Source organism: Colias philodice, chromosome 16 (genome assembly GCF_061535455.1).
Source record: "Colias philodice isolate Cphi_HAF_F1 chromosome 16, ilColPhil1 Martin Lab GWU primary, whole genome shotgun sequence".
Lineage (NCBI taxonomy): Eukaryota > Metazoa > Arthropoda > Insecta > Lepidoptera > Pieridae > Colias > Colias philodice.
This window is the reverse complement of record NC_143101.1, coordinates 7,346,822-7,360,392: the sequence shown is the minus strand read 5'-3', so window position 1 is coordinate 7,360,392 and position 13,571 is coordinate 7,346,822. Positions and strand designations below refer to the sequence as shown.

Genomic DNA, 13,571 nt, shown 5'->3' with positions numbered 1-13,571 from the left:
TTTCAAAGATATATACTGATGTGTAAAGATAATTATTTAGCTATTATAATTTCTTATGTATTTGTCATAATTATTATTTATGTTCACCATCCAGCTACAAAATAAATAAAGTATAATAAAAGTTTATTACTAAAGATATCACTCATAAAATTCCAATAACTGTAGGTAACAAGATATGCATACAGTTTTATGATTATGTTTCAATATTATCAGATTACAAGTTTATAGCTGATAAGGCCAACAGCATTCCTAATAAATAACTCAATATTTTTCTCATATTACTAGATTAGGAAATATATTATATTTGTAATTTAATCCATCATCAACACATATGTTCAAAGGTACAATGTGTTCTATACAAACTTAAGAGCATTTGTCATGACACAACCTACATATTATAATAAAATAACCCTTCTGTTGTATAAATTAATTCTTTGATTAATATGTTGTAACTCAAACTGTACTCAAATTGGTACAAGTATGCAAAATAAGATAAGAAAATGTGAATTGAAATTTTGATGTTTTTACGATCTTGTTCTATGTATATGACTTCTTATATCTTTAATTATGATCAAGATATTATGTGTATTTTACATGTTTAGTAATATCTTATAAGTAACAAGAATTTATGCATTTGAGGAAAGAGATTAGAAGAGATAAATTAATTACACAATAATGGTTATTCTATTCAAATCAAAGTTAGATAAGAAATTTTGTTAAATTGAATTTTAATATGTTCACCAATTTTTTTATGAGGTTTTTGGTTTGTTAAAATATATGTTTTATGTAGTACAGTAGAACCTCTGTAAGTCGAACATCAAGGATGACGTCTAAAATTAGATTTATAGAGTATGAAATGGAGGAATTTCCTGGATGGATTATAGTTTCACATACACAGGTAATTCTTTATTTTGAAATGGAGAGGTGAAATAAATAAGAAAGAAAGACACAGACACTCGATTTTTCGAGTTGAAAATAATTGTACTAAAATGGTTGGCGGGTTGCATTGATTAACTGACTAATAATTTATTTGTCTATTGTTATTGCTGCTATTTTTTGTTTTAGTGTAATTAATTTTAGTGTAATAAAAGAAAAATTAAACAAACAATCTGTAATATATAATGATTTCAGTTATGATGTACTTTTCAAGTATTTGAAGTTCAATTTATCGAGGTTTGGCTTAAAGAGGTTCTACTGTACTTGTGACAAACATTTATTTCCTTTGAATCTGAATGGTATATATCCTAATGTTATAATAATGAGTGATTGTTTAATTATAGGTGGAGTCAGGGTATGGTACAAGCTCAGACAGCAGTTCCAATGGAGGTGGTCTCCGAAGACATGGATCTATCACATCTCTTCAGTCAACTGGATCACATGGTAATTATGTTTTTGAAAAATTAATGTTTCATAATTCAAAATATGTATTGCCTGTATTTCTGAATTTATAAAAAAAAAGATAATTTAAAATTGCATTTTAAGCGTAGGATGTTTAATATTAATTAAAGAAAAAATTATACTCTAATCTGAGTATATTTCAGTGATTTGACTGTTAGTCTCAAGATCTCAACTTGTCATTGAGATAATATTACTTCGTATCGTCAATCTTGTCTCGAGATTGCGTTCCCCTTATTGTCATATTTCAGACACGCTATATCTAATTCATTAGATACATTTTTAAAGTTTTCAACAAAAAAGTTATCAGGTTTATCTTTACAGTATTAGTCACAAATGGCACGTCTTATCAAAAAAAAAAAAAATATATAAATGTTAAGACTTATTTATAAATAGTCATAATATTTGTATAAAATTCATTTATTATTTATGTTTTTTTATGAAACAGGGCGCACATCCCGTCGCCTGGCCGAAAAGATTGCCGAGTTGGAGACTTTCAATGATTTGCTATCAAAGCAGGCGATACAATTACAGCAGTACTTTGACATGTGCGTCAATACTTACCCGCATATAAATGATGAATCTGACGCTATTGATGCTGTGAAATTGGCTGACAGTAAGTATTTTTGTAAAGTATATTTAAATAGAGATTGTCTAATCTAAAAATGAACGCCCCTCCACTAAACTTAATTGTTTCAATGTGTGAGGACAAATAATTATTGAACCACTTTATATGTGTGCGCGCGTCGATTCTACTGCAAACTTTGACACTCGCGCACTGATTTGTCAACTAATCGGGCGATCAGTTCAGGTGCCTAGCATTGTATGGCGGGGAGAGCGCGCTATGTACGGAATGACACGTCCGTTCTGTCGTGCATCGCGTCATTTATGCACTAGTTGGCCAACTGGTCCTGTCGTTCGGGCATGGACGGGACTGGAGGACTGAACGACCAATGAGGCAGACAGCAATTTGTGTGTATTGCGTCTATACACGTACTTTGAATGTGAGCGTAAACACAGTGGAGGGGCGTTCATTTTTAGATTAGACAATCTATACCAGATTTTGCCCGCGGATTTTTGCTTGCGTTCGAATTGTAAATGTATACCGTTCTCAAAACTCACACGTTATATTATGATTTATTTGTTGTTTTTTTTTATATATTTTATGTATTTTGACTGGCCGATTGGCTTGGTCGGTAGTGGCCCTGCCTTCCAAGCCAGAAGTCGTGGGTTTGATCCCCACAAATATTTGTGTGATGAACATAGATGTTTGCTCTGTGTCTGGGTGTTGATTACCTATATAAGTATTTATTTAAAATTATATATGTATGTTTATCAGCCATCTGGTTTCCATAACACAAGCGAAAGCTTAGTATGGGATTAGATCGTGCCGTGTGTGAAAATTGTCCCGAAATATTTATTTATACTTATATTTTTTTCTTTTGAAAAATGGTGTAAAAATTGCTTTCTAATCATCTTTAATGTTTTTTCTATAAAAAAGGCGCGGATCACAAGAAGCGTCTTAGCGACGTGCGTGCAACGAGCGCGTCTTTCCGCGCCACGTGCGGCGCGACCGTAGCGACCGTGCAGCACTGCGTCGAGCTGCTGCGGCGCCGCGACCGGCAGGCGCGCAAGGCGGAGGAGCTGTACATGTGAGTGTGTGCGTGTGTGTGCGTGTGCGTGTGTGTGTGTGCGTGTGTGCGTGTGTGTGTGTGTGCGTGTGCGTGTGCGAGTGCGTAAGCGTGTGCGTTTATATTCGGATGGTTTATATTCGTATACATAGGAAGTAATGACGTGTGATGATCGTATATTATGTTCAATCACAGAGCCCACTTTGCCAGGTTCGCTAGGTGGGTGCAGTCAATTTACATTTTTGATATTGTGACCCATATAATTTTTGTTTGTATGTAAATCTGATATATTTTATGTGAAAGTTTGTTTTTTGTGGGTGCGTGAGGTGAAAATTTGTTTTTTCTTGCTTAATGTTTATAAGTATTTCGTACTCGTCATAATATTATAACCGATCCTTTGACCTTATTTTGCTCATTGCATGTGTAAGGAAGGACAAATCAGTTGCGTCGCTTAACGTAAAGGAATGCACGTTGCTAAAAAGGTCTATGTAATCAAACTAACCTAGATTTTAATCACCAGCTGCTTGTACCTGTTCCGACCGGGATATTTAAGGATAAAAAGTGGACCAGTCCAGAAAGAACTGTTAAAGAAGAAGAAACATCGTAATGACTCATAATAATTTTCATGAAAAATCTAACGTACATTGCGATTGAGTTTTATAATTGCTTAGATAACTTATATTGCCGCAATTTCAGGACGGAATTGAGAATTTTGATTATGATTTGACGATTTATTCATTAATAAAATTTCATCTAAGTATACAAAATTAACGCTTTAAACAACGGGATTTAAAATGGGTCTTATTACCTGGCATTAATAAAAAATATTATTTACAAATACTTTTCAAGTGAAAGCATCACTTTTGAAACAATTATACCTATTTATTGCATTTTTTTTCACCAGGGCATTGAAGAATCAGTTGACAGAAGTTCGATTAGCTTCGAAACCGGGTCCGGATCACGAGGTATGTACAATAGATATTTTTAAACCCTTTTTTGAAGTAAAACTTCTTTAGGCGTGTTGAGACTAAAATTTCAAGATTGCGTCATGGCAATACCGTCACGTCATGGAGTTAGGCTACGATTTTGGTATCTTTGAATCTTGCCAAAAAAGTTTCACTTCAGATACGTGTGCTCAGTACACACACTCTTTTTTAATATTTTTTATATTCTTAAAATTATGCGGATTATAAATTAAGAAAGTTTATGCTATTGTAGGAAAGTGAAATGATTTGTTTCTTTATCTATATGAAAAATGGGAGATCAGTATTAAGGATTCGAGAAGCAAATGAATGATTAGGGTATAACTTGGTGTCCATACAATCTTATATTTCCCGTTATAATGTAGATGGTAGATAGATAACTTAGTACTTGGCAGGATATGCGAGTCTATAATGCCGCGGCCACACATTGGAGATATTTGCACCAACGTAACGTTTTGCGCCCAATGCACCAATGTATGTATCAATGTAGACATTGCGTCCAATCACTGTCCAATGCCCAATACTAACGCGCTCAGTGTCGGTTTTCGATACAGTTACAAAGTTGACATTGAAGCCAATGTATAGTGCAGTAGTTTGATCATTTCAAATTATAGCCAATATTGGACGCAAAGTTGAATCCAATGTGAGGCCGCGGCTTAAGGGTCCTTTCCCACCAATAATGTGCGATGATGTGTAGCGAGGAATGTGTTTGTAAAAAATTTTTGAAATTTGAAGTGATACTATTGGTTATTTACCAACACATTCCTCGCTAAACATCCCCGCACATTATTAGTGGAAAAGTACCTTAATGCTATCTCTGTTAACCTAGTGAGGAGAGTACTAAGAATTTCATATGTTCTAGAAAGTTAACATAGTTAATGCTACTTCAACTGTTCCCATTATGGAAAAGTTTCGTTGCTAAATTATTCAGTACTGAGTCTGAGAAAATGTAGTCGCGTGGCGCAGATGTTCAGAAATATACATATTAGTGTAAAGGATTTTACATGCATTAATTCTTTTTTATTCAATTTTACTTTTCATAGTAGGGTAAGATACTTTGGTAAATATAGGTCATACAATCAGACAGAAATAATGTTACATGATTTTCCTAGTTAAATAAATGTCCTTATCATGTTATATGCTTGGCATATGGTATACATATATAACTTAAAACAGTATTTAAACAACAGGAGTGTAAAAATATGCAATATGCATATTTACATTTGCTTATTATAATTGGTTATTAATAAATCTTTTTGAATTTGATAAATATTAAATCATTTAAATTACGTATACGTTGTTTTCGACATACAAGGCACTTCGAAGTGGGTATTTCTCTTGCATACTCCAAACTACATATTAGGTTTTTTCTTTTGTCTAATGGAGGCGTCGACAACTCTTTGTTACTCTTGAAGGCAGTAGGCCACTGTAAGGCTATTGTGCTGTAGAGAGATTTAAATTTTCGTCTGTTGTTGTTTTGTAACCGTTCGGCTAAAGTAATAAGGTTCAATTTTGGTTAATAGTTTGAGTCAAGTCTGTATTGACAAAAAATAATTATTGAAAGTTTATGGAATTTCTGAACGCACCACGTAATTATTGACACACATTGTTCATTTAATTATTGCATTTCTACTTTTTTATATTTAATTTATCATTAAATATCCTATTATAAAATTTATATTTTTATGTTCTTACTTAATTTTGAACCTAAAAATATTTAGTGTACCCTACCGGGGGTGACCATGGGGTCTGCGCTATACATAAAATCGGTTATGTAACAATCGATACACAATAATGCAACTATTCACCATTTCGCGCAAACCTTTGAAGAATGCCAATGAAAACTTACCGCACGGTTAACATACGCCCGCTACGTAATAATAATACGTGAAGAAATTTCAGAGTTTACGAACCGCCCGCGCTAGGCGGTCGCTTGCGTTCATTCCACGTGTTGTTTTATAATTTTAGTTTTGTTTACGTTACATTCATTTATCTTGTGTGCTCGTATACGGTGCTTTCTGTGTCCTTGTGGAAATTATAAGGTGATGATAGTACTTACGATTAGGTGTATATAGGTGCAACATGAAATTCAAACTTTTCAAGAAAAACACACGTCAGGTGCGTTGACACTTTTTTTTCAGTGCATTGCACTGCGCTTATGTGATGGTTGTTTTGAAAATGAATTTGAAAATTGAAATTGAGATAAATATTATAATTATAATAATTTATGAAATATTTGCGCAAATTATGCACTATATTTCTATTTCAAATATTTTTCCTATTAGTATAGTTTCATCTCATCTAGCCTTTAAGTTGTGAAGACGGAAAAAATATCATTTTATTTAAGTAAAGAAATATTTAAGTGACACTATTATTTAACTACGTTTCTATCGATGTTTTTTCTAATTGAAACAGTGTACGGACACTCTAATGCGAATTTAATTGTTAATTAATTCGTTACATTTATTCATTAATTGTGAGCTCCACGAATAATTTAGGTTGATTTGTGAAATTACAAAAACATATGAGAAATGTAATAATAACTAACGAAATGTCGAAAATTTTACGCGATTATTATCGTATTAAATCTTAGATGCAGCGAACATGTTAATATTCCAACTGCAGTGGAGATCGAAAAGGAAATAGCTTTCATATGCACATCGCTACAAGTTTGACCTGATTTCAGATTAATGCATTCGCGTTACATTATGCAGTTTCGTGGAAACGATTCTCCCTAATCTATGATAATGTATGGTATAGTAATGTATGTCGTTTTATCTAACATCAAGCGCTATTTTCGACTTATATCGAATGTACATAATAATATGTGTAACCCCAATTGCTATATAAGAATGTATTCTTAAATACAGATAAAGTAAAATACAAGAAAGTGATAATGTACGTCATTGTAATTATCAGTTATTTGAAAGCCTTATTCGTAATTGTTTCACAGCTGTTTAAATACTTGAGGTAATAATTTCGAATATGACTAAGAGCACATTTCAATGTTCTTTGGTAAGGATTCTTTAGTATAGTGGGATAATCCCATTTAAACGGGAAGCATAGTCATTTATTTATGAATCGGTAACTATTCCCGCTCTGGATGTGTAACGGGTTCGAACACGGCCGGTTACGTGAATCTGGTTTGTAAACTGTTACAGGAATGTCGTGGGACTCGTGGGGTCTTGTTTTGATATGGGAGATGCATTTATTGGCTTTTACTAGTATTGAAGGGATTGTAAATATAACTTTATATGTATTTATATAAGAAATCGATATAGTTAATGGGTGACTGCTATTTATCATAATAAATGATGCGTTTTTAATTTTCTTTTAATTGTTCTTGTTTTAGCCAGTATTTCAAGGATATATCCGGATGTAAATTATTAAGTAGTATATCTCTCCTATCATTTAGTTTCAGTCCTAGGGATAATATTATTCTGATTTTAAAACTTAAGTATCTCATACTTCGATGTTAAAACTAAAAAGTACATCTATTTTTGATTGCTTAGTGTTTATTACCAGGTAGACCCGAAAAATTTAATTTTGTTGCCATCTTTGTTAATGATATTCATATTATAATTATGGAACTTTTTCAAAGTGACATTTTGTTTCCGATGATCTTTTGATCTTCAAAACAGACTGGTCTGGTTGTGTAACGGGTTGTTTATATATCGGGCTATAAATCTAATACCGACCTTGACTCGAACGGAAGTTCATTCGTAAATATAGAACTGATCAGAAACCATTGTGTTTTATCGCACTGATTCATTTACCGATGAGCCAAGAAAACGTAGCCGAAATTATAAGAAATTTTATGAGCACTTCGTAAACAAGTGTGACTGATCACTGAATGGATTACGTCACATTATCAATTGCTGATAACGGTAGTGCAGTTATCGCTAATCTAATGGATTTAGAAGAGATCTCGTAAGCGGTCGATATCTTTCCTAGAACATTGTAAATTTAGGGCGCGAAGGTCGTTTACCTTGCACGTCGTTAAATGCATTTTAGTGCATGTATCACGCAATACATGTTTGTTAGTGTCAACGTTATGATTCACATGTATATATTACTCAGCATAGAAATGATTTTATATCCAATTGAAGTTTAATCCTTATTATTCATAAGTTATAATAAGATTGACACATTTTATTGGAATTCACACCAGCTGTTGCTGCGATGTTATCTTTGAAAGCATCATATAATTCGGCAATACAGACTTCCGTGATATTTTTACTATCATTGGCACAGTTAAAAAAGTTATTTAAAGACTTGCAAAATATGAGAATATATAAATTATAAATAGTTCTTTGCCGTAGTTTGCAAAGTAAGCAACAGTTCACAAACAATGTTATTTAATCCTCAGACTGTCATAAACTTCTAGACAAGACTGATCGCTATGCAAATATGCATTATGCAAGTTCACTGAACCCAGTAGAACATTATCTATTTTGTTCGTACAGAAGTACATTTCAACAGGGGAGTTAATTCGCAGTCGAGCTCGACTCACAACTCGAGACATCCGACTAGCTGGTTTCTCGTGACCTACATACTGGCACACCTGTGTCCCGGTCGCACATGACTGGATATCTATAGTTTTATAACTTTACTACCTGTGCATCGCGGTTTTGCCCGCATTGCTTTGGTCCTATTGGTCTTTGCGTGATGATATATTATAGCCTATAGCCTTCCTCGATAAATGGGCTATCCGACTATCTAACATCTGTAATAATTTTTCAAATCGGACTCGTAGTTCCTGACATTAGCGCGTTCAACCAAGCATCCAAACAAACAAACATAAAGCTTTATAATAGTAACTTTATGTGAACTCATTGTGAGTGATTGCGCTTTTCATAGCGTATTGAAAATTATATGTATGATGTAAAGTATATATATATATATATATATATATATATATATATATATATATATATGTATAGGCAATCGCTATAATCGAGGCAATATTATTTGATACTGCAGCTTCGTTGATCCTTTATTTGTGTTGAAGCTGCGTTAGTTGCACGTTTATCCTGGTAATTAATATCACATTTTATGAAATGAAATGAAATGAAATGAAATGAAATGATTTATTTTGCAAGAAATGGGGTAGATTTACAGATGTTGCATAATTCATTGTTCAGCACAAATCGCCAATTGATTGGCATGCAAAAATTAACAAGAGAATGTCAATGTCTTACTACATAAATATCATTTTTATAATAATTATACATATGTCAACTATTATGTACCCTTTTTCACTTACAATAATTATTATATAATATTTATGTCAATTATTACGCTTTTTACTATTAAATGTCAATTACTACAAATACAATTTAATTTATATAAATAAGCAATTACAAAATTATAATATTATGTCATATTTTGATTTTTGAAAAAATTCTTTTAAGTCATAAAAACATTTTTCAATTAGCCAGGCTTTTAAACGCTTTTTAAAAATATTAAATGGCAATTCCCTCAAAGATTTGGGAATTTCATTGAATATATTTATACACATAACAGATGCATTTTTTTGGTGTAAGGCCGTACGGCATTTAGGCATCAGCAGCCTTGTAGGGTCTCTATTGCCAAGTTGATATCCCTCTTTTGCAGATCTAAACAAATCCTTATGTTTCTTAGCAAACATACAAGATTCCAGGATGTACAAACCAGTTAATGTTAATAGTTTGCATTTTTTGAAGAGTGGTCGGCAAGAGTCCATTGGGGACGCATTACAGAGAGCCCTAACACATTTCTTTTGTCCAATAAAGACACTCTTTACATTCGTTGAGTTTCCCCAAAACAGTATACCATACCTTAGCACAGAAGCAACGTAAGCATGATATGCTGTCAGGGCAGCTTCATACGAAATTGTTTTTCTTAGTTTTCTTAGGGCAAATACGAACTGGTTAATTTTAGAACAGATAAATTCACATTGTAATTTCCAGTTTATATGCTCGTCAATTCGTACCCCGAGAAACTTTGTACTATCTACTTGCTCTATTTGTTTGCCATTGTATTCTAGATTTATGCTAATTTTATTTGTCTGATAATTAGTAAATTGAATAAATTTTGTTTTCGTCATATTGGGTGTCAAATCATTACTCTCAAGCCATGTCATAATAGAATTTAATGTATTATTCAAAGTCATGTTATAGTCAGAATCTTTTTGATTGTCAGGAATAGTCAAACATATGTCATCAGCGAATAATGCACAATTATAATTCGTCACGTTTGGTAAATCATTTATATAAATTAAAAATAGCAAAGGTCCCAACATGCTTCCTTGTGGTACACCACACGTGTTATACTCATAAGATGATTTATACGGCGTCATTTCATATTTATGATTTAAATTTGAGATTTCTACACACTGTTTTCTTCCGGATAAGTAACTCTTGATTAAGTCATAAGCAATGCCTCTGATTCCATATTGTTCGCACTTATTCAATAATATGTCATGATTAACCACATCAAATGCCTTTGTCAAATCAAAAAATATTGATATTACAGGCATCTTTTTATCAATGCTTTCAGTTATATTTTTTAACACGGAAAATATAGACATCTCTGTGGATTTGTTTTTTTGGAAACCACTTTGTTGTGAACTTATAACATTATTTTTTAGAAAGAACGTTGATAATCTTTTGTATATAGCCTTTTCAAAGATTTTTGCAAATATAGAAATTAAAGTAATGGGACGATAATTGTTAATCTCGCTCCGATTTCCTTTTTTGTGTAAGGGTATTATCACTGATAGCTTCAACATTTCTGGAAAAATACCTTGGTCGAAACATTTATTTAAAATATTTTCCAGAACATGTGCTATGTACTGTTTACATTCTTTGAGTATAGTAGTACAGATAGAGTCATAGCCAACAGCTCTTGTCTTTTTGAGTGACTGAATAATATTTAAGATTTCTGTTATGGAAGTAGGAGCAATAAAGATACTTTTACTGACTGGGTTAATATTATTTTTATAATTTTTAGTCATAGGTCCAGTACTTGAGTTGATTTTATTTTTAGTAATATTTATAAAATAGTCATTAAATTTATTAGCAATAATCATAGGTTCATTCACGTCAATATTGTCTATATTAAGTTTGTCAATGCATGTTTTCAGTATATTATTATAACTATTATTTTTTATTACATCCCAGGTAGCTTTTATTTTATTACTTGAAAGTTTTATATATTTCTCATTCAATGTTTTTTTAGAATAGTCTATACAGTTTTTTAAAATCTTGCAGTATTTCCTATACTTCATTTTAATTTCCTGAGCTTTGTTTTTATAATATTGAAATCTAAGTTGTCTTTTTGTAGTACAAGCTGTTTTGATACCTTTAGTTGCCCATTTTACTTTTGTTGAACCGCATTTTATAATTTTTTTACTTACAGGGAAGCAAAGGTCGTATAAAAGACAGAACCATTGATGGAAGTTATTGAACGCTTTATTGGCGTTAGGTTCAGTAAAAACATCACTCCATTTTATACAGCTTAGATATTTGTTGAATTTTTTAATATTTTCATGCGAATAGTCACGATTTTTTATGAAAAAGTATTCTTTTGTTTTTGTACAGTTGTTAGTTTTAAATTGCATAATTTGACATGTGTCGTGTCGTTTATGCCAATTGATACAGTTTTGGTGTTATTGGAACGTATTTATTGTAACTATACAGGGTTAGTCCTGTATAGTTTCAGCATTAGTTTTAATTTGAGTGGTTTTTGGATACTAAGACCTTTATGTGTGTGTTGTAGGTAGGTAATAGTAGTAATTATAGGTACCTAGTAGTGATAGGAAGATATATATCAAATAACGTATAAATTACTATATTATTCTCCTTATCTATGTTTTGTGATAGGTGATGATGCATAATGCTAGGTTTTCAATGTAATTTTTATTGCTGTAGTCCTAATTGAAGGTTTTTTTTTGTAAATATTGATTCCATCGCGCAACCGGTAATGCGTTTCAAAATAATTATAGTACAGACATTTGACCTACTTTCAATTTACTATTTTAAAAGAAAAATTAGGTGCTAGTAATAATGTATTTTCAATGTTTCACATGACTTGATACCACAGACATGTATCAAGATAGACTAAGCGAGTGTATGTACTTCCCGTGTCCAAACTAAGTTTGTGAAACTTAGTTGACGCTGGCCTACACTCAGTCCGCGCTCGCAGTTCGCCAAGGAAAGACGTGAAGCTGAATAAAGTAAAATGGCGAATTGCGCCGTTATAAACTGTAGAAACTCCACAGCTGTGAGTGGCCGAGTTAGCAGAGATGTTTCCTTCCACCGGTAAGTAATTTTCTAATCAGAATATGCACTATTTATTTTAAAATCAAATAAAGAATATCTGTGGAAAACGATCGTGACAAACACGGATACCAAATCATACGAAATGATTCGGAATACATTGCGGCTTTTACTTGGCACGGTAAAGATCGCGTTGTATGATAACAAGCAATGAATAGCGTCTTCTCATTTTTCTGTTCTCATTTTTCTGTCCAATTTTGTGGTTAGTGATGTTCATTTGATGCAACAGTTCTCGATTCTAATCGATTTTATAATCGAACAGAAAAATGATAATTTGAAGGAGCAATTTTTCAGAAAAAAAGGCATAGATTTTTTTTGTCATTTAATACGACTTGACCTAGAACTTTTAAGTATTTTAATACAAAGGTACTAAAAATAAATATTATGACATGGACGCCATTAGTTAAAGTGTCATCTTGGGAGTTTTTTAAGAAAACTCCTTATTGTTTAGACTATGTTTGTTTTTTCAGTTTTCCAAGTAACCCGAACATAAAAGAAAAATGGATCGATGCAACGGGACATAAAGATTGATTGATTGACAGTTTCATTACTTTCTTTCGATGGCCTCTCTAATACGTAGTACATGGTAACTCAATGGGCATATGTAAGAAAAAGCTAAAACACATTAGTTTACTTGTTAGAATATTAAAAGGTTTATAACTTTATTTTATCATTCCTCTGTCTATGGTAATTATCATTTTTCTGTCTTGAATCGATTTAGTAATCGATTACGATTCATTTATTTGACTACCTCTTATAAATAGATCTAGTTTGATCTGATTTCTTTCGATTTACTTCGATGGGATAGGACGATACTAGAATCGCCGCGCGAGTGGCGTCCTAATCGATTTAGCGTAAAATGAAATTACCATCACTAAAAAGCGCTCGTGACGTCATAACGCTTCAAGGTCAGTACAAAAAATATGACACGCTTGGTTTTCATACAGATCGCGGTACTTGCGTAGTCTATCTATGTCTGTGCTTGATACCTAAAAATAGATTGCATATCAAGATTTTATTCCAAAACTCCATTAACAACCAGCTTTGGCGTTTCTGTTAAAGATATAATAAACAGATATACATCTGTCTGTAAAGTTTCTAAGAAAAATTAAATGACGTCATATATAATTTTAAATCAAAAGAGAGAGTGGTAAATCTTTCAAGTCTTTACACAACCGCAAAAAAGGCTACTATAAAAACAGTTCACAAAACGCCAGCAGCTAAAAACGTATCACTAGGTA

General features: G+C 32.3%; 1 protein-coding gene across 1 annotated transcript in view; it reads left to right on the top strand.

Moving 5' to 3' along the window:
- Positions 1–13,571, top strand: part of LOC149481773 (ceramide transfer protein-like) — a 41,109-nt gene that overhangs the window by 1,043 nt on the left and 26,495 nt on the right. The window contains exons 3-6 of the mRNA XM_089704807.1: positions 1,281–1,380; positions 1,844–2,011; positions 2,897–3,047; positions 3,931–3,991. Of these exons, the coding sequence (XP_089560933.1) occupies positions 1,281–1,380; positions 1,844–2,011; positions 2,897–3,047; positions 3,931–3,991 (480 nt within the window). The remainder of the gene's footprint in view (positions 1–1,280; positions 1,381–1,843; positions 2,012–2,896; positions 3,048–3,930; positions 3,992–13,571) is intronic.